General features: G+C 37.9%; 1 protein-coding gene across 1 annotated transcript; it reads left to right on the top strand.

The window, feature by feature from the left end:
* The first annotated feature begins 660 nt into the window (after window positions 1-660).
* Window positions 661-22983, top strand: eif2ak4 (eukaryotic translation initiation factor 2 alpha kinase 4). The gene is made up of 39 exons (XM_032547383.1): window positions 661-1058; window positions 1200-1315; window positions 1824-1926; window positions 1996-2169; window positions 2461-2541; window positions 2982-3118; window positions 3192-3292; window positions 3386-3543; window positions 4791-5329; window positions 5763-5878; window positions 6430-6584; window positions 6681-7114; window positions 7218-7290; window positions 7778-7870; window positions 8333-8455; window positions 8533-8637; window positions 8715-8778; window positions 8880-8959; window positions 9060-9161; window positions 9244-9294; window positions 9387-9623; window positions 10463-10538; window positions 10800-10921; window positions 11129-11178; window positions 11907-12075; window positions 12636-12752; window positions 13285-13350; window positions 13453-13623; window positions 13710-13844; window positions 13960-14067; window positions 14415-14543; window positions 16722-16808; window positions 16998-17110; window positions 17202-17260; window positions 17399-17496; window positions 18603-18671; window positions 19686-19730; window positions 20744-20859; window positions 22616-22983. Exons 1-39 carry the CDS (start codon window positions 930-932, stop codon window positions 22671-22673), a joined length of 4959 nt encoding a protein of 1652 aa, XP_032403274.1. The 5' UTR covers window positions 661-929; the 3' UTR covers window positions 22674-22983.
* Window positions 22984-23646: the final 663 nt, after the last annotated feature.

The raw sequence follows: 23646 nt of genomic DNA, 5'->3' as shown, positions 1-23646 counted from the left end.
GCCTGTTCACACCTAGTTGGTCGTAGCAGATGGCTGCTTCCACTGAGCCTGTTTCTGCTCAAGGTTTCTTCCTGTTACAGGGAATTTTCTTTTCCATGGTGGTTACATGCATGCTTGGTATGAGGAACTGCTGCAAAGTCACAGTATGAGTTAATGTTTACTGTCACTACATACTCGTCCAGGGATGAATGTTTAAAGTCAATGACTTTAAGCACTCTGTAGGTTTTCTAAGACAGAAAACATTTTTTTAACCTGAAGTCTGAAAAATAATGATAACTTGACTGTATTGTTTAATAACTAGGATCAATTGACTTTGTTTTTGTATATAAAGTATCCGGAGATGACATGGTTGTGAATTGGTTCTACATGCATAAACTTCATTGAACTTAACTGAATTGAACTGAATGACCTGGATAACACAGAATTTAAACAAACATATGTTTTATCTATTTTGTGCTTTTACATTCTTTACACCAATTTGTTGAATATCTAAATGAAACTGTCTTGTTTTGATGTGTCCTAATAATTATTTAGTGAAATTACAATAAGTTAGTTTTATTTCATGCATATAAATTAACTCAATGGAAAAACTCTCAGCATCAGAACCGAGTCATCACCGCCCTCTAGAGGTTATTTTTGTAAACGCCACGTGGTGACGTTTCACATGCGACACACATCTCGCAACAGGCATGCGCGAGCTGCAACGTTGTTATGGTCGCTCGTGGATAGTTTTAAACTGCAAATTAAAGAGTAACGCAACTTAATTTCAATACTTTGTGCGTGTTAAGCTCTGAAGTTTGAGCTTACAGGGTGTCGGAGAGCTGGAGGGCTTGCGGAGGGCATCTCGGTAGCAGCAGCGCTTCCTCTTTCTGACGCCTGGAAGTGAGCGAGGACTAGGGGGACTGCCATGTAGTTGTAGAGGCAGAAGAATGAGTAGTCAGCACACTCCTACAGATGGGACAGAAGACTACACAGTACAGCAGGAACATGAACTAGAAGCAATTGCTTCCATCTTTGGAGATGATTTCCAGGATTTGCGAAATCAGGATCCCTGGAAGGTAACTCTGATACCTGCATTAATTGTAGCTCACAATGATCACGATAATGACTAAAACTTGAGATTAAACTTCTTTTAGGTTTAGTAGCCAACAGTATAATGCCTAATTTCAACTGTAAATCAAATTTGACTTGATTTTCAGGTTAGAAGGCCTCCAGAGATGCACCTCTGCCTGCGGCCCAGTGGGCTGAATAATGGGCAGGAGTGTTACGTGACCGTGGACCTGCTGGTGAAATGCCCTCCCACGTACCCGGACGCGTGAGTACAATCCCGAACTGCTTTTCAGCCTTTTGCTACAAGATGTTCATCAGTTTTGTGAAAACTACCTAAAAATGTGCAATTCTGAGTGTGAATAAGTAATGGGACCTTTGTGAGAACCCTCAGTGTGGGACATGACAGTAACAGAAGCAATTCTAGTGCTTTTAATAATGGAAGTTCAGATATTTCTAAAATAAAACCAGTAGGCTAAAATTAAACCAGTAAACAAAAACACAATTATTGCAAACAATATTTATCTTTACACATATTAGCAAAAACTTCAGCAAAGATTTTTTATTTTTAAGTGGATATTTTAATCCACCTCTAGTATTAAAGCAAGTTATCTAGATTTTATCCTCATGGACTTGCATGAGAGAACAGAATTAGAGATCTCTTAGGGAACAGTGAGCTTCCCATGTGCCTGCTTGTGATTTGCCTCAAAGAATTACAAAGATCCGTTGTAGAGGTTGCATCATTAAATGATAAAAATATCATGGGACACCAACAGACCTCCAGAGCTGGAGCTGAAGAATGCCAAAGGCCTTTCAAATGAGAACCTCCAGAATCTCCAGAGTGAACTAACCAAGCTGGCAGCGGCACGATGCGGGGAGGTGAGGATAAACCACACAGTTACATATGGTGCACCAATTTCTGGTCATTAACTTCTCTCCTTCTGCCAGGTGATGATTTACGAGCTAGCAGACTACATCCAAGGCTTCCTGAGTGAGCACAACAAGCCCCCGCCGCGGTCCTTTCATGAAGAGATGCTGAAGAACCAGAGGAGGCAGGAGGAGAAAAGGGCCCTGGAGGAAAAACAGAGGATGGACCAGCAGCGCAAGCAGGAAGAGGAAATGGTGAGGAGACATTCTTACTTTGTTGCTGTTATGTAAAGTGATGCTCTAATGTGATTCATCTGGTGTTTTTTGTTTTAGTAAAAGCAAAATATTAAGCTTTAAAAATTTGTTTTATTCATTTCTTCCCTTGTTTTAAGTTGGCTTTTCTGTGCATTTCAATCAAAACCATTAAGCACTTGTCCCCTGAATAGGAGCCATAAAATCTGAATCTGGCTGCATATTTAAGATATTATACTTTATTTATAGTATTTTATATCCATTATATTGAGTGTTTCATATTTATCTTCGTAGAAAAAAGAGATCATGGCTGTAATCCAAAAGAGAGAAGTGGAGAAGCGAGAGGAAAAGAAAAGAAAAGAGATGGCCAAACAGGTATTTATCAGTTATTGTCATAGAAACACAGTAAAACATGAAGATCTTGCATCACAAAATCTTATAAAACATACAAGAATAGAAGCTTTCACATACTTAAAAAACTTCTTCACTTCATTGTTGCTTGCAAGACAGACAAATATATCAGTTAGCTTTTATAGACATCAAAAATATGAACAATCATGATATAGAGAGTAAAGGAGCACTATTAATTGATTTTATCAAGCAATGCATAGCATGTTTGTTAATGTCAGCTTACTATACTTGTGTTAGTCTACAAAAACTACATCTCGTTGCTTGTACTTGTGACAGTGCAATGACAATAAAGTTGAATTCTATTCTATTCTAAAAAGCATGAAAGTAAATAGGTGAGATATTCTCTTAAAAAATCTAAAAATATTACTGATCATCCCTAATAGTTCTTTTTTTTTAATTTACAGGAGCGACTTGAGAGCATGGAGCAAACTTCGTCTGTGTTGGGGAATCCACCCAGCCCCAGTGGACTAACTACTGAACTGACTGAAGCCAAGAAAGCTGTTATTAACCGTCGTCGCACTACCTCTAATACACGCCACAGGTATGCCACCCTCACAAACACTGCCATATCCTCAACATTACTGCAGTAATGCCTGAATTATGTTTATTTCTAGACGCGACACAGTGAATGAAGACAACCACCGCACACAGGAGCTGCTTCACTTCAGCAGCAGCGTTTTTGGAGAACTTGCTGTCCACAAAGGGAAAATGTTAGGTGAGACCTGGCAGACTTGGTACAAGACCTTTCTTCTATTTTGTAAATATTGCCTATTAGTCACGAGAGAATCTGAGTGTTTGTTTCTGACAGGTGAGAGCGAACGACTTGGACGGAGTGTTTACTGCGGTTTTGAAGCGAACTCTGGAGAATTTTCTGTGATCTATGAGTGGTCACTGCGCTGGAGCAAGAAGATGGGCAAATTCTTCACCAGCCAGGAGAAAGGAAAACTTGAGGGCTGTAAAAAGCAGGCAAGTAGCTGCTTTTGTTTTTGGTGTGTTGTGTTTTAATTTCCTGTTTAAGTACTTTGCAATTTTTATCTTGAAAGGTGAAAATAATCAAAATAATTTGTATGGATGTCCTGATCAAGACGTTCGGTCCTAGATTCTAGATATTTGTTGATACAGAGTCCTGAGTCAAACACATTTGAGTTTATAAAATCAGTGTCACATACAGTATTTGTTTGTAAAATCAACTCTTTTACATTTCATCAGTGTTACTTGGTTTAGATTAGTGTTATGATTGTTATCACTTCCACCTCTTCTTAATGGCAATAAAGAGTTTGTTTAAATGATGGTATGAAGTCGGCTTTAATGTAAATCTTTAAAGTTGTTCTTGTTACAACTCCACTTTTGTCCCACTGACACCATCGCCACCGTCGAACTAAAATACAACATAAACTTAAATGAGATGGTGTCATGAGTACAATAACGGCATAAAAACTTATACAAAAACATGTAAACATACCTCGCTGGCTGACCCTTCTTTCAAGGTAGAAATGAGGTTATTCTATAAATTCTATAAACTTAAATAACTTTTCTACAGCCACTTGCTATAGTCATGCTTCCATACTCCATGCATTTTTTCCTGACGCCCCAGCAAATATGCTGGGTTCCACTTTCTACTTAAACCTTTCAAAATAAATGTCATAACAAAAAATATGGTTGATGTTCAGGATGTCCCAGTGTCAGAAATTTTGTTCCAACTAGAGTCTCTGCAGATCACAGGATTCTTGTGATGTCTGGAAAATATATATTCTAAGATGTTATTCCCCATTCCAATTGTTTAAATGGTGTTTCATTGCTTTTTTTTATTTGTGTCCTTCATTCTTCCTTCCTTACCTGTCACCTCAGGCCCCATTCTTCTTGACTTTTATCCCTTCTTCTTTGAGTTTTTTCTGTGTGTCCGTCATTTATCCCTTCCTACCTTCTGTCCTTACTTTCTTTACTCCGTATTGTGTCCACCTTTTCTTATCCTTTATTTATTCCCTTTTTTCCTTTTATCTTTTCCGTTCTTTTTTATTTCTTTCCTTCCTTGTTCTTGTCCTTTCTTATCCTAAATAAATGTTCTCTTTCTTTCTTCTCTGGAAATTTGAATTGGTATGGAAAGCTCTCATGAAAATGTCCAGGAACCCTGGAAATAGCCTCAGACTGCTGGTCCAACTTGGGTTAGCTTAAAACTTTTAACCATAAACCTTTTTTTGTTAAATTTCTTGCAGATTCATGCTGCAGAGAATGAGTTCAATTCCCTCCTGCGACTAGATCATCCAAACTTGGTGCATTACATGGCGCTGTGCTCCACTGAAAAGGAGGAATGCATCATGGTGAACCTGCTGGTGGAGCATGTACCTGGGATCAACCTAAACCAAAGCCTGACTAGTGGGACCCCAGTTCCTCTGGATAAACTTTGCCATTACACGGCTCAGCTACTGGCCGCCCTCAACTACCTTCACTCCAACTCTGTTGTCCACAAACAGCTGGGCGCCTCCAGTGTGCTGGTAGACTCTGAGGGGAACATTAGACTGACAGACTACAGCTTATCAAAAAGGTTTGCTGATGTCTGCAAAGAAGACATTTTTGATCAAGCTCGGGTCCGTTTTTCCGAGGATACAGCATTGCCAACAAAAACCGGGAAGAAGGGGGATGTGTGGAACCTGGGGCTGATGCTGCTGGCTCTGAGTCAGGGTAAAGAAGTGAAGGAGTATCCATTTACTGTACCAAACAGCCTGCCTGCTGATTTTCAGGATTTCCTCCACAAGTATGTATGAATTAGCACTCCACCACTTTCTTGCACTAGTATTTTATGACAAATCTTCTTGGTATTTGTGTTGTGTTTTTTTTTCTTTTGAATTTGTTTCATAACAGTTTCAGGATATTAATTATTAATACACTGCATTTCCCAAAAAGTCACCACCTGGATTTTTTATTAGGTTTTAAGAAAGAAAATATTTTCAAAAATCATTGTGTTATCTGGGAGATAAAAGGCTATCAATGAAACAATAAGCAATTTATCTCCCCAGATAATGGAATTATTATTTTCTTTATTGTAACAGTGGTAGTAGCAAGATAAACATAGATATTTAATGTATTTTTTTCACATTGTAGTTTATTTTTAAAATATTAAAGCAGATTTAGTAGTGTGTGAATAATTCTTTATTATGATACCTGACCCACTATTTTATTGTCTTTAGATGCATCTGCCTGAATGATGCTGACCGCTGGACTACTCAACAGCTTTTGGACCACTCTTTCCTCAAGCCCCCTTCACCTAAAAACCTTCCTCAGTACCAGGACACCAGTCCAGAAGGTGAGTTGACAAAATTATTCCAAACTGGAGAACATTAAGTTAAGCAAAATTGACTTTTCAGTTGTGATGTTTTATTTTTATTTTCTGTTTGTCAATTTATTCTGTTGTGTTTTTGTCTTTGTACAGCTGTACAGCACTTTGGTGCAGTTGTAACCTGTTTTTAAAAGTGCTATCTAAATAAACTTTACAATGATATTGCTAGATTAAGTACATTTTTATCAAAACATTCAATATAGGCATGGTTCAATGAGAGTTGATCCACTTTAGTGTGGAATGTTTTCTGCTTTGTATGTCTGACTTTGGAGTGTTGGACTGATTGACTGGTTTGGGTTTTGGAAAAAGAGTAAGACTCTCGTGTCATCAATTTTACAAATTTTGTTTAACTTCCATAACATTTGATTCTTTTAGGTTGTAACAGTTCAAATGTATGTTGTTTTTTGAAGAAGTAAATATAAAGTAGCTTTTTACTAAGAAATTTTGAAAGCACTGGTGATTGTGGACCATTTAACATTTGCAAGTAAAGATTTAACATAAAATGATTTCTTCTCTAGATCTGGCAGTGGACTTTGGATCAACCGTTGTTCCCCGCAGCCACATTTTTGATGCTCTGTTCAGCTCAGGGATGCAGAGGCAGTTTTCTCGCTACTTTGATGAGTTTGAGGAGCTACAGCTTCTGGGAAAAGGGGCCTTTGGAGCTGTAATTAAGGTAAACACCTTTTTTCCCCCTAAATTGAAATTAAGAGATCTTCATCACCACAATTAAAACTCCATTTTGTTCTGTTTAAACTGTTTTTATGCCCAGGTACAAAACAAGCTGGACGGTTGTTACTATGCTGTGAAGCGAATCCAGGTCAATCCAGCCAGTAAGCAGTTCAGGCGCATCAAAGGGGAAGTGACTCTACTTTCCCGCCTGAACCATGAGAACATTGTTCGCTATTACAACGCCTGGATCGAGCGGCACGAGTTGCCCTCTATGGGAGTGCTGAGCAACAGCGACAGCTCGGAGCCTCAGAGCACGCCCGACAAACATCCCCAGGCACGCGACCCGCCGCGCCGCCTCAATGAGCTCGGCCTGCCTGACAACGTGGAGGACCTCGCCCCACCTCCGGCCGTGTCGAGCTCTGTGGAGTGGTCCACCTCCATCGAGAGGTCCTCCAGTGCCAAGTGCAGCGGGCACCAGTCGAGTGATGAAGACGAAGACGATTATGAGGATGATGTATTTGGTGCATCGTTTTTGTAAGTTAAAAAAAAAAAAAAAATTTGCTTAGAATTTTTTGGGACAACATTTTTACACATTTCAAATGTTTCCTGTTCGTTTTTTTTGTTTGTTTCTATTCAGACCGTCAGACAGTGACTCGAGGAGTGACATTATCTTCGACAATGGGGATGACAGCACAGACGACATATCACAAGTCTGAACATTTTCTACATGTTTATTTATTTATCTTTATTACCGTGTTGGTGTAGTTTATTTAATACTTTAATGTAATTGTGGGTAGTTGATGATTGAGATAATTATGTAAAAGCCCAATGCGGGTTGAGAATTAACAATAAGCAGTAGCTGTAAATGTTCTGAACGGCACATCAGCTGCATTCTTTGGAATAATGTCAAACTATGTGGTCCCAATTAAGATAAATTTATAAATTACATAAACTTATGTAACACTTTTCTATTCATATAGACCACTTTTAAGGCTTTTACACTTGACATTCACCCAAACACACTCTAAAATGCACACATATTGATGCACTGCATTCAGCTTGGAGTTAAACACCACCATATTCTCACTGTAAAATTTTTGAACTAATAAGCCCCAGTAAATTGTATTCTGTTTTTGCATTGGTAATTTCAGGCTGGAGCTGTAAACAATATTAAACATATTGTGTATGTATTTACAGATGGAGCCAAAAAAAAGGCCGACAACAACCAGCACAACTGAGAGCTCAGATTCTGATCAGCAGCTTTCTGTAGCACATTACTTGTACATACAGGTAAGCGGCTCTTTTCTGATCAACTTTTCCTACTGAACGTTTTGACTTTTGTTGTGAATGTTTTGTCTTTAAAAATCAAAACAAGCTTGTTTTAAACATAAAAAATCTCTATTTATTCTCAAATTATAACCATATCTTTAGTCTTAATATAGTTTTAAGTGGTTTAAAGTTTATTTGAAATTATTACATTTATGCAATAAAAATAATAATCTTACTAAGATTGAATATTAAGATTGTTCTTTAACCTTTGCTTTTTAGTCCTTTTTTATTTTTGTCATTAATTTTTCAGTTTCAGACACTTTGCTGTTTGAATTTTCATGTCTTCATTCTCATAATTGTCATCAGTTCGGCTCTTCAGTTCTGATGATAATCTGATGTAAAGTGGCTTGTGTTGGCATTTTAATATTAAGTGCATTATGAATAAATATTGATTGATTTATGATTTTCCTGTGACCCTGACAGATGGAATACTGTGAAAAAAGCACTTTAAGAGACACAATAGATCAAAGTCTATACCTGGACAGAAATCGGTTATGGAGGCTGTTCAGGGAGATTCTGGATGGTCTTGCTTACATCCATGAGCAGGTCTGGAACCTAAATACATTGTAATGTAAATATTAAATCAATATTTTCAGTCATTTAAAATTTTTAATCTCTTTTAGGGCATGATTCATCGGGACTTGAAGCCTGTGAATATCTTCCTGGATTCCCAAGACCATGTAAAAATCGGAGACTTTGGTCTGGCTACAGATCATCCTGCTAATGTGGTATGTTGTGGAGACTGCCTAACTGAAAGTGTGTAAAATTAGTCATGGTTTGAGCTTTACATTTTTATTTCAAACAGGCAGCAGGTAAATTTGAACTGGAGGACAGCAGCTCAGCTGTGATGCCCAAACCAGACCCTTCAGGTGGAGTTTTGACACACTAAATAACTCTTTAGTTCTGATAACTATGGAAGTTCGATTCCCATCCCTGACACGAACATTTAGTTTTGCACTACTACCTTTAGGTAACATGACAGGAATGGTTGGAACAGCCCTTTATGTCAGTCCAGAGGTCCAAGGAAACACCAAAGCCACATATAACCAGGAAAGAAACTCAAATTCACGTTTCTGGCCAAAACCAGAATAATTCAGTCATATTTTGTTTCTTACATCTTAATGTTGACTTCAATCTTATTTTTCAACAGAAAGTTGATCTGTTTAGTCTGGGCATCATTCTCTTTGAGATGTCCTACAGGCCGTTTGTGACGGGTGCAGAGCGAATCTCCGTCCTGAGCCAGCTACGGATGGTACGTCATGAGAAACAATTGAGCTAAACGCTTTTATCTAAACCTGAGTTCTAATTCATTTCTATTTCTTTAAACACTGCAGGAGTCAATTTCCTTCCCAGGAGACTTTCCTGAACATGAACAAGGAACACTGGTGAGAACTGAACCACAAAATGTGATACAATTCTCTGTCCTCCACACTTTGAAGCTGCACTTTAACAGTATGGTGCCATTCTCCATTGTTAGAGGAAGGTAATAGAGTGGCTGCTGAAGCATGACCCGGCCCTTCGACCCACCACCCAGGAGTTACTGAAGAGCGAACTGCTGCCGCCGCCTCAGATGGAGGAGTCAGAGCTTCATGAGGTGTTGCAGCACACCATGGCTAATATCAATGGCAAGGCTTACCGCACCATGGTGGGGCAGCTGTTTTCCCAAAACACCACACCAGTCATGGATTATGCTTATGACATGGACATGCACAAGGTACGGTTTTCATCTGTGCTTCATACACTCTGTGTCCTTTAGCATTTTGGGAAACCTAATTTATGACAGTGTAAGCATCTGTTGTCATGAGACTGTCCAGCTGGCTAACTGAGATTTATCACCTAACTTGTAAATTCATAAAACTTGGAATATATCAGTGAATAATTAATTAAACTTCAAATAGCCTTTTGTCATATTAAAATCTCCCTAAATGCTCATCAGGATCATATAATAATCAGTGTTTTGTGCAAATTCATGATTTCCTTCTTAAATCTGATGCAATATTCAGTTTTAACAAATGACAGTCTAAGTCCTCTAAAGTGTTTCAGATATGCGCCAGTGGAGCTTTTTCTTAAAATAGGTCACTAGTCCATCACTGTGCTAACAAGATGAAATATTCTCACAAAGTACAGAGAATTACTTCATTTTGATGCCTGCCATCTGTGGCATTTATAGGAAAGCTACAATCTGAAAGAACTTTGTGTTTTTTTATTTCAAAACCATTTTGTGTAAGTAAATTATATTTGAAGAAGCAAATATTTCCTAAATAACCTAAAAGCTAGTTATTTGTTATCTTTTTAATTTATGAAAGGGTCATTTTTACTTAAGTTAATTAATTTTAAATTCAAGCAGAAACCTCAGAAATATAAAAGCTGGAGCAAATCTTTGTTCCTTCTTGTTCATTTCCCCCTCTATACCTGAAGATGTCACTGCAGACTCATTACTTTCACTGTTCTCTCATTTTTTTTCTCCCTACCCTCTCTAACAGGCACACAGGAACTTTTTTACATGTCGTAATAACCCCTCTAACAGAGGTTGTTTGTTTGCTCTCCCTTCAGGGCAACTTCAACTTCAGCAGCTCCAAATTGCAGCAACATGTGTATGAAAGCATCACCAGAATCTTTAAGAAGCACGGTAAGCATACATGTGTGCATGCGAACATGAATCAGTGTTTACTCATCATCCCGAACTGCTTGCACCCCTTGACCTGCTCTTGGTCTGTTTTGAAGACCCCAACATCTGGTTCAGTGTGAGGCAGCTAAACAATAGGTTCACTGTCAGGCGGCACAGATTCTGTGCATGTGTTTGTGTTGCTTTCCATCCTCAAGCTGTGCTCTTTGTATCTGCTTGCATGTTCTCTTTGAGTTTTTTCTTATAGATGTAATGTGTCCTCAGGTGCAGTACGACTTCACACGCCAATGCTTCTCCCCAGAAACAGGAAGTTGTATGATAGCAGCGAGCTGGCCTGCTTTATGGACCACAGTGGAATGCTGGTCACACTGCCCCATGACCTTCATGTGAGTTCTACAAACATACCACACACACTCATGAATGTGTGGTTCAAATGCAAATGCACACGGTTGGAGGCAGCGATCAGCAGCTGCTTCAGGAAACCCTGAGGACCAAATGTAGTGTCTACACAGTGATTGATTACAGCTACGTACTCTGACTTTACTGTCATTATTACTGCACAAAGTGTCTCAACCCATTTTTTTCCACTTCAGATGGCGTTTGCACGATTTGTTGCCCGCAACAATATAACACAACTGAAGAGGTAAAGTTGGTAATTGGTTTTAAAGCTAAACATGCGTTGATATTCAAAGAGATGATTTTTTGTTCTATGTTATACCAATCACAATTTTATTTCTAGGAAAGCTAAGACTAATTAATTCTATTAATATTATATTAATATAACATTCATTGTATTTAACAAAAACAAAATTATCACAACTAGATGTCATGAGATATGAGTGCAGGCAATTAGGGGTCATTGCACAGAAATCTGTGAGATCACGTTTGTCCACACAATGCAACACCACAAACCAAAACATATTTTGTGTTAAGATGCATCCCGTTTTCCCTTTCACAAGTCTGATAAGTGATGAAACACTGAAGATTCAGATATTTTTTTTCTAGATCAGTATATTCATCAAAACTAAGAACTCATTTTCAGTCTATAAGTGCATCTGTAAGTGCTTCTGTGTTGGTGGACATATGCAGTGTTGCATAATCTTGTTAGTTACTCTCTTTTGTTTGGATTCAAAACTCTATCAAAGAACCTGCACAACATATTTTCTGTTTTTTATGAAGGGAAAATCAGAAATCTTTGTTGACCTGAAAAAGCCTAATTGGTGCATTTGTATGTTTGGCTGTGTAAGTTAAAAGGTGAAGTGTGCTGGTCACTGAAGTTAATTTTACTCAAAACTTAATAAAAGTGTGGGTCTTAAGGACTGAATTCTCATCCTGAGTAGAAGCAAAGTCTGAGTGTTCATTTCTGTCCAGGTACTGCATTGAACGTGTGTTCCGACCCAGAAAGCTGGATCGTGCACACCCGAGGGAGATTCTGGAGTGCACGTTTGACATCATCACACCCGTCACTAACAGCCTGCTTCCGGATGCCGAGACCATTTACACCGTCTCTGAAATAATCCAGGAGTTTCCTGCTCTTCAGGTTATTTTCACATTTACTGCTTGTAGTTTTTCATCCTGTTTCCTCCTCCTGTTTGCTGTTTTCAGATTGAACATTTAGTTTATGCGTCATTCTGCCATTCTTGTATGTCGTCCTACAAAAATGCCATCAGCTCTGCTTCAACTCCTGTTTTTTCCTTCTCACTTCCCATTCACATTCCTAACATACCAAAATGTGTGAAAGGATGGCTGATTAACATTGTATTTATTGTTTATGTAGTCAATCTACTCTGCGTTACTTTGTCCACTTCCTTCCCTCCTTGCCAATACAGTCCATTTCCTGTCTGCATCCATCGCAGAGCTGCGTCAGTCTCCAGCCCGGTTCTTTTTCCACACCTTATAAACTCAGACAGCCTTGTGTCTAGCCTCTATTACATCCCTCATGCATCCTGTTTCTGATCCTCTGCACTGTCCCGGTCTTTGTGTGAAAGCTTTAAAGAATGTTTGCTGCCGGACACAACAGTTATTATTCAGAGGTGCTTATTGTGTGAAGATGGACTGTAATTGTAGCTGAGAGGGTTAAAGGTGTGTTTGTGTTTGCAGGAGAGGAACTATAACATCTACTTGAACCACACCAGCTTACTGAAGGCCATCCTACTCCACAGTGGCGTCCCCGAGGACAAACTGAGCCAGGCATCCAGCATACTCTGTGATGCTAGGGTTAGTCCAGCTTATATTACACATAAGATTACACGTATGAAGCAATCATGGTGGAAACTAACTAGAGCGCTGAATCATCTGTTAGTATGTTTTAAGTCAAAGTAAATATTCAGTTTTAAGCTGTGATTATTTATGTGATAAAAATGCAATGCATCATGTCCCTGCTGAAATGAAATTTAAATAATTAAATCATAAAAGAGTATCATAAGTGTGACCTTGTTTAAAAAGAATTGCATAATGAATATCTCAGTCCATTAAGACTGAGATGTGTGGGGTTAAATAAGCTGGGCATAAACGAATAGCTACAAACCCCAGTTAAATAAAGCAATTTGTATACAAAAACTGCTTCTAATTCTCTAATTTCTATTTTGTTACACAAATAATGACATGTTGTATGTTTATAATATGATATATTGACTTAATTTCAGATACAGTTAGATTTTTTGGTGCTAAAATGCAAAATATTTAAATTAAAATGTGTTTTTTTTCTTGTAATTAATGTGACAGTAACTTTATTACACATTTGCTGCAGAATGAAAAGCTGACCAGAGGTGAGGTTGAGGCAAAGTTCTGCAACTTTTCCCTTTCAACCAACACTGTAAGTGTACACTTGGTGCCTTCAAATATGTTCAGCTTTGAAGGGAGATTTTTGCATATCAAGCATGGACAAGCCAAAACTCTCCTTGTGTTGTGTTTTCAGCTGCAAACATTGTACAAGTACATAGAGCAGAAGGGCAGTTTGCAAGAGCTGGCACCGTTGCTGACATCGCTCACCAAACAGAAGACAGCCGTCACTCAGCTGGCCAAGCAGGGCCTCAAGGACCTGGAGGAGCTCACTGTCCTCCTGAAAAGACTGGGTGTTAAACTAAAGGTAATTTTGAGTTTTAAAGCAGCAAAAAAATCCTTAGCTATCTATGTTTTCTTATTTTTTTTAATACAGGTTTTTCTATTTTATAGGTTATTGTTAACTTAGGTTTGGTGTACAAGGTGCAGCATCACTCTGGAGTCATCTTCCAGTTTGTGGCGTTTATCAAGAAACGAAAGCGAACTGCACCAGACATCATAGCTGCTGGAGGACGCTATGATCATCTGGTAGGTTTTAAAGTCAACCACCAACATTTCAAATCCAAAATCATGACACAATACATGAGTCAGTGTTGTTGATATATTTCCCACTTATTTTGTCTTTTTTTATGTTTTTGTTTAGATCCTGGCATTCCGAGGACCAGCTTCCACTGTGCCGGTCCCCAACGCAGTGGGGGCCAGCATTGCTCTGGACAAAGTCTATGGTGCCATGGCCAATATGGAGGAGCCAGTGAGAGAGACAGACACATAAAAGCACAGAAATCTGAAATTCCTAATTATTGTAATGGAGGAGCAGCAGGCAGAGTTTCATATTTAATGATACCTTTTTGCAGCCGTCGGCTGCCATGGTGCCACTTTTAGAAACACGTTAATAACTATGATCATTGCACATCGTCACTCCCAGGAGTTATTTAAGGGGGCACAGCAATTTATCTCTATTTTATATTTAAAAAGGGAAACTTAGTAATTTATGTTTTATTTTAACTCCTAACAATAAGCATTTCTAATATTTGTCTTTACAATCATTTTTTGTTTTTGCTGTAATTAGCAATTAATTATATTTGTTCTTTGTTTTAGCTGGTGGTGAGTTCCTGTGATGTCCTGGTGGTCCCAGTTGGACATTCCTCAATGTCCAAAGCCATTAGTGTTGTCCAGAAGCTGTGGAGCTCAGGCGTTTCTGCAGACCTTGCCTACGATGTGTTACAGGTCAGCAGGCTGACTTAATTGTGTATGAAAAATATAACAAATAAGCAATAATACTTAATGAAATTTGTATCAAACAAAAATGTGATTGCAAACCTTCCATCCCAGCAGGCCCACACTGCGACACTGCCAGCATGTTTCTGAATGTAGTCCCACTAAAAAATATTTTTGTCTGTAGATTCTTGAGTTTTTTTGTATTAATTGTATGGCCTTTATAAGATTCTAAAATTACTTTAATAACACCTACAATTCTACCACATATTAATGATAAAACTAAATCGGAAAGGTTGTGAGAAAAAAAGAGCAGTCTAAAAAGTCTTGATGCATACAAAATATGCAAGCTTTCTTTTTTCTCATGAATGTGTGATCATACCAGCTTTTTAGGCATTTTGTTCTTAGTATTGTTGGTTCTTGCCTATTATGGCCATATCAAGCATTGTAAGTCTATGATTTGATACTATTGTCATAAATATGTTTTACTTTACCACCAAATTGCTCAACAGTTTAGCCAAATACCACATGAGCGTAAAAATATTTTTATAGGCAGCCAGACCATTGCAGGATATAATACCCCTGCAATCCTTCTCCCCATATCCTGTCTGTCTCTCTGCTGCACCAATCCAATAAAACCAAAAATGCTGAGAAAGACACAGAAAAGTAATACATGTCAAAAAGAACTCTGGTAACGAAAGTACAAGTAATAACACAGAAATTTCCATTATAGCAAACTCTTAAATATATGCTATTCTTCTTTCTGTTTAGGGATGCGATTTTACCCTGCAGTCTCGAAAAATATTTAATGATTACCAACTAAGCCTTTTGTATACCCAAACTCAATCCCACATTTATTTTTGTATTTTTGGTTATACTTAGTTTGCTGAAATGCAATCATCTCTTCCTGCCTACAGAGGGCAACACCTGACTTACTGGAGGAAGTTGTTGCTTTTGTCCCCAGCTGTATGCTTATAGTGGCATTTGACAGAAAATAGGCAAACTCAAATGTCACAGAGTTGTTTAGCTAACTGACTGACCCTGCCGGTGTTTTATCAGAACCACTTTTAAGAAAGTGCTTTGAGTTCTGATTTGCAATAATTTGACTGAATTTGGAAGTTTGGCCAAGCTGAGATCACTCCCATCAATATGAAGGTGTTTGGAGTAAGGACTAGGAGTTCTGGTGCCATGCTTTTGTCACAATCTTTATTTGACAAACAGCCTGCCAGCCACCACCCAGTACCATCATTTTAATCCTTCCTCTATTCTTCCTCTACTCAATATAACGTATTGTTGTCTAAACTTTCCATCAATGCAGTCAATATGTGCTTTAAATGTTCTCATTGTCTTTTGTAGGGGCGTGTCAGTATTCCGAAGCAATTAGGAAAGTTTGACTCTTGCTTAAAACAATTATATTGCCAATTACAGTTTCTTGTTGATTATGCATGAACCAGTAAAAAGTTTTTAGCTTTTTACCTTTTTTGTAGACTTCTCAGGCATAAATCCCCTCTTGCTAGAACTGTTAATGCCGCTCATGTGGTTGCATATTAACAGAAATAATCCACAGCTTTTATCCATGCTCTGGTGATGGTTTCACTCTTTATTTGCCTAATATGGCAAACCCGCCCCTGTGGTGTCAGCTAAGGCCTTTCAGGCGATAACTTACCTTTGACATAATGCAGTCAGAGAGAGGTTGTGAGAAAAGGCGAAACAAAAAAGTTATACCATTACAAGGCAAATAGCTTAGAAAATGAAATATAAGACAGCTAAAAAACATTTATATAGAAATATCAGCCAACTGAAGAGAAAGTCCATTTACTGTTTACAATGTATGCACTTTGTACTTATTTAGGGCTTGTTTTGCATAAATTGCTGCATAGAGTTGACCAGCCTTGAACACAACACTGTGCAAATGGCTACAGCAGAATTCACATCATGAGGTTTTGATTCTGCATTTATGTTGCATTTTCTTCTTGAATCAAGATTCTTGCTTTCTTATTCTGTAATAGTTCTTGTACTTGGTTTGAAAACTGTAAGCTGTCTGAGGGGTGTAGTTCTTAGACGTTCAAGACTCACACAGGCCAACGTTGTTGAGTACTAACAGTGAAAACTCTGTTGCATTTTATTTTGGACATTTAAAACTGAGATGTTCCTTTTAAAGCGAATAAAAATTTATCTTTTCGTGTTCAGTCTCAGGAGACACTGTTGGAGCACTGCAGACTGGCTGGCATTACTTGCATGGCACTTGTTTCTGACAAAGATGGAAACTATGTGAAGGTAAATCAACAAAATGCCCTGGATCCTTTTTTTTTTTTTGTTTCGCCAACATCTAAGGTGTATTGTGATTTGAGAATAAAACTTGCTTTGTGTGTTTTCTGCAGAAAGCATTAGTGTTGAAGATAACTGTGCACAAAATACCTGAATGTTTTTGAATGGCAGTATGTTAGAAGAATTCTGTGTTCCCAGGTGAAATCCTTTGAGAAAGACAGGCAGTCTGAGAAGAGAATTCCAGAGTGGGACTTGGTGGACCACATCATTCAGAAATGCCGGACCAAAGTATTTGACGAGAGAAGCATCAGGTAAAGAAATCTGTGTAATGTGCAGCTCAGATTGCTCAAAAAGATTTATGAGGTTTTCCATCTCATGAATTCTCTTCTTGTTCCCCTGCAGAGAAATGACTGAGAGCATAAGCCTCCAGAACCCTAAAGGATCACAGCTTAACAACACTGGTACTGAGAAGCCTCAACGGTCCTACTGCACCGTAACACAAACAGCTTTCTGTTTTCATACTGTTGGGCTGTAACTCAGATAAACGTGCTCTCGCCCAGTCTTCTAATAACATGGTAAATGTGGAAAACTGTTTTCAGGCTCTTTGGAGCAACATGGCAGTAGCACCAACATGAACGTTAACGTCATCAGTCCAGAGAAAGTTTCCGCAAGTGCAAGAAGACGATATGAGGCTCAGGTTATTGATACACAAACAACACCTTCACTTTATCTACCAAATCAATTTCTGAATGTTTAATGTTTTAGATAGACATATTTAAAATGTCTATTTAACAGATGCACCAATAGGATTAGTTAGTTAGTTCATTAGTTTTGTTAACCTCAAAATTACAATTTTAGCCAATTTTGATTTCTTGTTGAAGAATAAAGCAGATCTATCAAAAGCAGACCAACATTTAGGGATGTTGGTCTTTTTGCATCTCTACAAATCTAACAAATAAGTAAAATCGTTATGCAGACGAAAACTAAAAAGCTTTTCATACATGTTCATACTTTAACCCATAAAAATTTGCTATGAACTTTACATCTCCAACACAAACTAGTTATTGCCTATTTGTTATAATTTTCTGAAATAAAGTGAAAGAATATGTTTGTTTGAAATGACATCAGTAGGTGGAATATCAGTTTTCATTGCACCGTATTTGGAATCTGGCCTATGTCATCTTGTTATTATCAGAAATCTGGTGGATCCACCAATTGAAAATCAGATAGCCAAAGAGCTGCCAAAATATTGGTTAAGCATAAAATCCTGGAATTCCGCCACCATATGATTTTCTCTCTACATCTCTAAAATACTTTCATCTTATATCATTTGTATGCATTTTTTCACACAGACACTTAATATCGGATTAAAAGTCTCTTGCTGCTTTTACTTTTTTCTGCTCTAATTAACAAGATAGGCACTTTTAACACTATGCACTGTTTATAACTACACTCAACTGTTGTTTTCTTAACAACTATCTTAACTTGAAACATATCAGGTTGTCCATATCGGGTAAAGTCACAGCTATGAAGTAGAAACATAGTCACAGTTATAGGGAAACATAGCTGTGACTATGTTTCCCTAATGAAAAGCTGTTTCATAGGTTTTCATTTTCTTGTTTCTGTGAGAGAGCACTATTCTAGTTAAGAAAATATTTCCTGTAGCTCAAAGCCATCCCGGAAGTTTATTTAGAAAAAGACTAGGTGAAAATATTATTTCCAGATATTTTATTTTCACGGGAAGAACTATTATTTGCTTTTTCTTTTCTCTTATGTATGCCGTATTTGTTTCTCTTTCTTCAGATTCAGACCAGATTACAGAATCTGGGGAGCAATTTGCAGAACAAGAGCAACAACATCGAGGTCCTTGCAGTAAGTCCTCTGTTTCTTTATTTTGTTGTTTTCTCTTCCACCTTATCTGCTCAATTCATGTGTGAAATCACAGAACAGGGAAAGGGTTTTTGATGGCTAAAACAACAAACATCATGGAGAGTAGCGCCCTTTTATAGTCACGCTTCGATCCCCCGCTGGTGGAGAGATGGCTGTGAATCCGTTCCAGTAGCCACAGAACAATACACACCGCAGAGAAGGCAGCTTGCTTAACCTTGTTGGACGTGGGGGGTTGGGTGTAAATGGTTGCCATATTGAGTTTATTTACAGTCGTTTTGCAGATTAGGGCATGATATCCATGGATAAACCTTCCCGCTTGCCTTAATTATAATGGGGCTGTGTATTTCAGGAATATGCCTGAATATGCCCTGTTTGAATCTAAACTGAATCTCTGCTGCAGCACTAAACAGGAGCTGGCGAAACATAACAGGCTTAATGAGTTTGATGCTGTGAGCAGCTTTGAGTCTCTGTGGTTGCATATTAACAGGGTTCCTCAGCAGCAGAAACTAAAATAAATATTGTTACTATTTCAAAATTTCATAATCCTTTTTTGTGATGTAAAAGATCAGATAAAGTCATTATGATTAAGTGAACAGACACAGAAACTAAATGTGATGTGTGAAAACAAAATAATCAAAAGTCTTCCAAACTTCATTTGACCATCCATCCATCCATTCACCCACCTTTCCTTTTAGCCATTCTTTGTAGTTACAGTGTGACCTGAACTTCTATATTTATACTTTGACAGCATGTCCAAATGGATAGAGGACTCTGGAAAAATGCAGAATATGGTCAAACATGTAGGAACCCTGTGCCTAATTGTCCACCTGTCAGTCTGGAATGCAGCAGAATGAATCCAACAAGCCATTAGGCCTCTTTGCACAATAACAGTATCAGTCTAAATATGTAATGCATTGTGTTCTGTGGAGTTCGATGTTTACTTAGAGTCTGAGATAAGGCTCTGTTTTGAAACTTCTCTTGTTTTTCATCCCGCAGGTGGACCTGCAGAAGGAAACGCTGATAAACTTCCTGTCTCTGGAGGTGGGTTCCCTACTAGCTTCATCAAAAGCACAGCACAGTTCATAAAATTTTTGGATCCCAGTGAGGGCTGTGAGGGAGGGTGGGGAAGGAAAGAATGGCCAGCAAACGTCCAAGATCCTAGACAGGAAAAGGGAATCCCGTCTCCTTCCTTTGCAGCCGCGTCCCATGAGGAGCAAAGTGAGGAAACTCCCCTGCATGTTTCCATAGACAGAAAAAAAGTCTAATTTGGCAAACATAGGTGACCGACATGTGCTGCAATTAACAAAACACACTGTTAGGAGGTGTTTATATTCACATTCCAAACTCCTTACTGGGACCTTTTGCTCATAAAGTTTCAGTTTCCCTTCCACGAAGTCTAATTATAAAGTGAAGAAACACAGAGAAGGTTAGGAAATGCTCCTAAAACAGTGGTCTTATAAGCAAAAGCCTGACCCAGTCACTCATACAGATTTTCCTTTTCTACACATGTTTAAGGCAACAGGAAGGATGCATGACACACATGAATGTACATGGTGTTTGTTGGCGATGGATGTCTCCATATGAAAAATTAGCTCAAGTCACACAAAAAAACTCATTCAGATCTTTAAAAATATGATGGCTTAAAATAAGAAACAGCTTGTATACTGCATTACAGTATATGATATACAGCACCTTGGAAAAGTCTATTTCCTGAATTTTCCAAAAAGCAAGAACTGTATGTATGTATGTATGGGTGGACTTCATTCAGGACTTCATTTTAGGACTTCATTTGATGGAACAATTCGATGTTGTAAAGTGGAAGAAAATCTGAAAAATTTAGCATCTCCTCTCTGCCTCCTGCTCCACACCCCTCGAAACTTCCCCCACAAAAAAAAAAAAATCATCCCTCTTATGATTTCAATTACAGCTTTAATTCTTTTTATGAGTTTGTTTTTGTTCAGTTTGTGTGTCTGTTCTGGTTCACAATCATTCAGTCTTTATTATTATTCAGATCAGGTAGCTTTCAAGTTTGCTTTTTATATTTTTATTTCCAGTTTGACAGTGAAGAACAGTTCAACAGCACCGTCAAGACTCTGCTCTCTCGTCTCCCAAAGCAGCGCTACCTGAAGTCCATCTGTGATGAGATCCACCATTTTAAGATTGTGAAAAGGTTAGCTGTCACTGAACTAAAAATGTGCAAAAAGTTGTGTTCTTTTTCAGCCGCTCCTGCAAATCTAGAATGTTGACTCTCTCACTTAGTATTTGTGGATATAGCAATGTCTTGGGAAGAATATTATCTTTTTTGATCACCCTTTAATTTTCTGAGGAAGAAGAAATCTTCCTTTTTCATCAATCATACCTTCACAATTTTAACTCGATTTCCTTTTTTTTTTTTTAACTAATCAATCAATTTTGTCTAATTTTCAGTGGTAAATACAAACTCACTAAAATGTTTCCTCAAATAATCAGTTACATGATTTTTCTGTTTCTCACATGTCATTTCGCCCTAAAAATCACTTTAAGTTAATTCTACTCTTAAGGTTGTTGGACAGGAAGATAAAATATCTCTTCCTTCATTTAGCTCAGAAATAGATGATGCTGTTGGTTGAATGAAGAGAAATCAATTCAACCAACTTGTTTGTGTTTATGCTCACCAACATAAACATCTTTGTAGCACTGGAATTTCTTATCTGTAGGAGGATGCTGATTAGCTTATTTTTAATTAAAAAGGTTTTTAGGCTTTCAAGTACTAGATTTTCATAATATATGTTCTTAAATACATACATAAAAAATTTAAACTCGTTTTGGCTAAAAAAAAAAAAAAGAGCCAAAACTAAACAGGTAAATAGGTTAAAGGATGATTTAAAAAAAACATAAAAAACCTCCTTTGTAGGCAACTGCCACTCCCTGACACCAGGTGTAACGGTGATAGCCAGAGCTTCAAAGAGCGCTGTTAGACAGATAACCACCACCTTGAAGAACACTAAATCCCCCGTTGATCCTGTTTCCTGAGGTGGAATCTGGCAAAGGATTCGCCTTGTTTGGTCTTCTGGCGTCTGGATCATAACACCTCAGCTGTCCGACTCAGGTCAGCTCCCCAGAGCCAGTGTCATGAATGAGACGGCAACAGGAAAAATCAAAGTCTCTCCAACGCAGTTGGTTTCAATTTCCCATCTCTGCTTTGTGTTTGTGTTGCTGTTTAGGGGGAGCACAAGGCCTCACTGATAAACCGGGCCAAAGAGCCAGAGACGATGTATACATTTTGCATCTGTTTTTTATCCTTTCGTGTACATGTTTTTGTTGAATGTGAGGGACAGGCAGCTAAGGCCAGATGAGCGGGGTAAAGGGTTTTCACAGCAGTCACCTTGCTGCAGCGGAATCGTAAACTAAACTTATCTTGGATGGGTTTAAAGGCAGTGACCTTTTCTTTGAGTCAGAACTATTGCATGTAAACCAACATCTTCACTGCTGTTTCAACTCGCCCACAGCCATTCTGGCGGCTCTGAAAGGCTGTTCTTAGACAGTTAACATAATTATTATAGGTGTGGGGCTTTTCTTTGTTTTTTCTTTTTGTTTGTTTTGTAAAAAAATAAAATAAAATTTAGCTGAGGTTATTTTCTACCTTCCTCCTTTACTTAGTTCTTGTTGGATTTATTTATTTAGCTTGGTAACTTCACAAGTAATTTTTATGACTCACATAGGGATTTTGTTCAAATATACTGCGACTTGCAAGGCTCTGTCTCTTTTGAGATGTGCTCCTGGCAAAGTTACATCCTCTTGCTAAACAGGACTTACTTCTTAATAAAGTTCCCGGAAAACCTCCTGGCTAAATTTCATTGTTCTGATTTTGAAATGTTCCATTTGGATGTCGAGTATACGTTTTTTTCCCCTTCTCAATATAACAAACACATGTTGTCCTTTTTCAGGGTGGCTGTGGTGGTCTTGTACAGCTATAAAGATGACTACTACAAGATCCTTTTGTGAGAATCAAAGACTGCATTTTATCCTCAGTCCTGCAGGATCTATCTGCTCAAAGATTTGACAGATTTTCTATTTGGGACAAAAATACAAGCCCCAAAGACACAAGGGACTCTTCTTTTATCATGTTGAACAGTTCTTTAGCTCCAAACTCTGAGCATTTCCCAAAAATCTTTTGGTGTTTTCAGGCAGAAACAAGAGGTTTAATGGACTTTGTTGCCTTAATACAGATTTTGTAGGAAAAGGGCTACTTGTTGTAGATTATGTGTCATGAGTAAAAGATGGAGGGAATAAATATTATGTTCCCACACTTTGACTTTGTCTTTTTTGTTTGTCTGTCCAGAGCATAAACAGACATCATCCATGGTGAACATTCTGAACGTTACGTTTTACCTCAAAAGTTGTTTGGGGATGTTTTTGAGTCCTTTGAAATCTGTTTATATATTTTTATGCAAACAAAAAATATATGAGCGTAATTAAATTCATCAATCCATTCAGTTCTTTATGAAAAAAAAAAACTAGCAACATCCCTAGTAAAGATGTGCAAAAAGTCTTGAACTACAGATACATCTAAAAATATGGAACATTGCATAAAAGTGCAATATTTCTCGCTAGTTATCTCAGAAAATGAAACTTCTGTATTACATATAATCAGCACACAGCGTGATATATTCCTTGTTGTCCTCTTGTTATTTTTATGCTTGTTGCTTACAGATAATGAAAACCCAACATTGAGTGTCTCGTAAAATTAGAATACTGTGAACAAAGAGATTATTAGAAGCTCACAATGTCACACCCTAATCAGCTAATTAACTCAAAAAACTGTGTAAATGATCATTCGTTTTCAGTTTACTGACAAAAAAATCACATTTTTATTTAAATGTCCTGGGATTTGAAGAAACACCCATAATGCCAAACAACCTATAAGGTTGCTAACTAGAAAAATCTTGATGGATTTTCTTGTTAGGAAAAACCATTC

This window comes from Xiphophorus hellerii, chromosome 19, assembly GCF_003331165.1.
Source record: "Xiphophorus hellerii strain 12219 chromosome 19, Xiphophorus_hellerii-4.1, whole genome shotgun sequence".
NCBI classification, from domain to species: Eukaryota; Metazoa; Chordata; class Actinopteri; order Cyprinodontiformes; family Poeciliidae; genus Xiphophorus; species Xiphophorus hellerii.
Note: the sequence above shows the minus strand (reverse complement) of the source record. Positions and strands in the feature narration are given on the sequence as shown.

Coding starts and splice junctions, on each gene's coding strand:
- eif2ak4 (XM_032547383.1), top strand. CDS start 930: ATGAGTAGTCAGCACACTCCTACAGATGGGACAGAAGACTACACAGTA. Junction 17,261..17,398: donor ATCACAGCTTAACAACACTG/GTACTGAGAAGC, acceptor AACTGTTTTCAG/GCTCTTTGGAGCAACATGGC. Junction 18,672..19,685: donor ACAACATCGAGGTCCTTGCA/GTAAGTCCTCTG, acceptor TTCATCCCGCAG/GTGGACCTGCAGAAGGAAAC.